The 1,771-nt window shown below is 28.5% G+C and overlaps 1 protein-coding gene across 1 annotated transcript; it reads left to right on the top strand.

Annotated features, from left to right (window-relative positions):
- Positions 1-242: 242 nt before the first annotated feature.
- Positions 243-1,055, top strand: LOC128283971 (receptor-like protein 33). The gene has a single exon (XM_053021404.1). It carries the CDS (start codon positions 243-245, stop codon positions 1,053-1,055), a length of 813 nt encoding a protein of 270 aa, XP_052877364.1.
- The last annotated feature ends 716 nt before the right edge of the window (positions 1,056-1,771 follow it).

Genomic DNA, 1,771 nt, shown 5'->3' with positions numbered 1-1,771 from the left:
TAGATTACAACTTAAAAATTGTTCTCATCCATCTAAAAATGGTTAGAAGTAGTGTAGTACCAACTATTTTTATTTGTTATACACATCATATATGTATTACATAAAAAATGTAGTTATTTTGCATTTTATATTCCAAAGAATCTTTAAGCCCTTAATTCTAATTTTATCTCCAAGGCCGAATTCAAACACTACCACCTTCATTGCAAGGGTATGAAGTTTCGTACAATAATTTAATTGGAACAATGGCCTCCTCAATATGCAATTTAACTTCTCTTACGAGTCTCGATCTATCTAAGAATAATTTGGATGGAACAATTCCAGAGTGCCTTGAAAACTTGAGTTCTTCTCTCTCAACAGTTGATCTAGGGAATAATAATTTTCGTCGTCAAATACGAGAAAATTTTGCTAAAGGTTGCATGTTGAAAAGTTTTCGCATCAACAACAATAAATTAGAGGGGTCACTACCACGATCTTTGGCTAATTGCAAAGATTTAAACCTTCTTCATGTTGGAAACAACAATTTGAATGACACTTTCCCAAATTGGTTAGAAAATTTGGATCAATTGTATGTTCTTATCTTAAGGTCGAATAGATTTTATGGCCAAATAGATAGCTTTGATGTTGCAGTTTCCTTAACTCGTTTGCGTATAATTGATCTTTCTTGCAATAACTTCAGTGGCTACTTACCTACAAATTTTTTTGAACATTTGCATGCCATTAGAGAAGAGTATGAAAAGAAAGTTGAACCAAAGTACATGCAACAAGGATTTGGTAAAGTTTTTGTGAATTATGCTTCTGGTTTATCTATTACAGCAAAAGGGTTGCACAAAGAGTTTCAAATACCATTATCCATTTGGACGGTTATTGACCTTTCTAGTAATCAATTCTCGGGAGAAATTCCAAAAATACTTGGTGAGCTTAATTTACTTATTGTCCTAAACCTCTCCCATAACTGTTTAATAGGTCCTATCTCATCATCTTTAGGTCATTTGTCAGAGCTTGAATCATTAGATCTCTCATCAAACAAACAAACTCGAAGGAAGAATTCCGACTGAGTTTAAAAATCTTGGATTCTTAGAGGTGTTAAATCTTTCTCAAAATAATCTCAAGGGACCCATTCCTCAAGGCAAACAATTTGATACTTTCACTAATGATTCCTACATGGGAAATCTAGTGAATAATAACATAATACATCATTATTAAATAAAATAAAAATTAGTGAAAAACTTATAAATAAATACTAATAATTTTATTCAAACATAATTAACTATAAATAAATGCTAAAACCCTAAACTTTAAACATGAGATCCTAAATTTTATACCTTAAACCCTTAAACTCAACATCTTAAATTCGAGAGTTATTAATATATATTTATAATAGTTACGTTTAATGTTTAATTATGTTTAAATAAAATTATTAGTATCTACTTATAAGTCCTCCATATTTTTAATTTAGTTTAATGATTATATAGTATGTTATCATTCATTAACGATGAGACTTGTACAAAATATCATACACTAATAATGCATCAAATATTATATTTTCTCAAAACATATATATAATTAATCAAATTAAAAGTATAAAAATAAATGCACGGAAATCCAGTATTTGAAATAGCCATAAATATCTTCAAGTCAAATTTATTAAGTAAAAAAGAGATTAATAAGTCGTAAGAAATCAAAGCTAATAACAGAGTTATACGCAAAGTTAAACTTTTGTTGTAACTTCGTATGATAAATTTTGAAACCATGTAATTGAATCTTAAAATTT

This window comes from Gossypium arboreum, chromosome 11 (genome assembly GCF_025698485.1).
Source record: "Gossypium arboreum isolate Shixiya-1 chromosome 11, ASM2569848v2, whole genome shotgun sequence".
In the NCBI taxonomy this organism is placed as follows: Eukaryota; Viridiplantae; Streptophyta; class Magnoliopsida; order Malvales; family Malvaceae; genus Gossypium; species Gossypium arboreum.
This window is presented reverse-complemented; position numbering and strand designations above follow the sequence as displayed.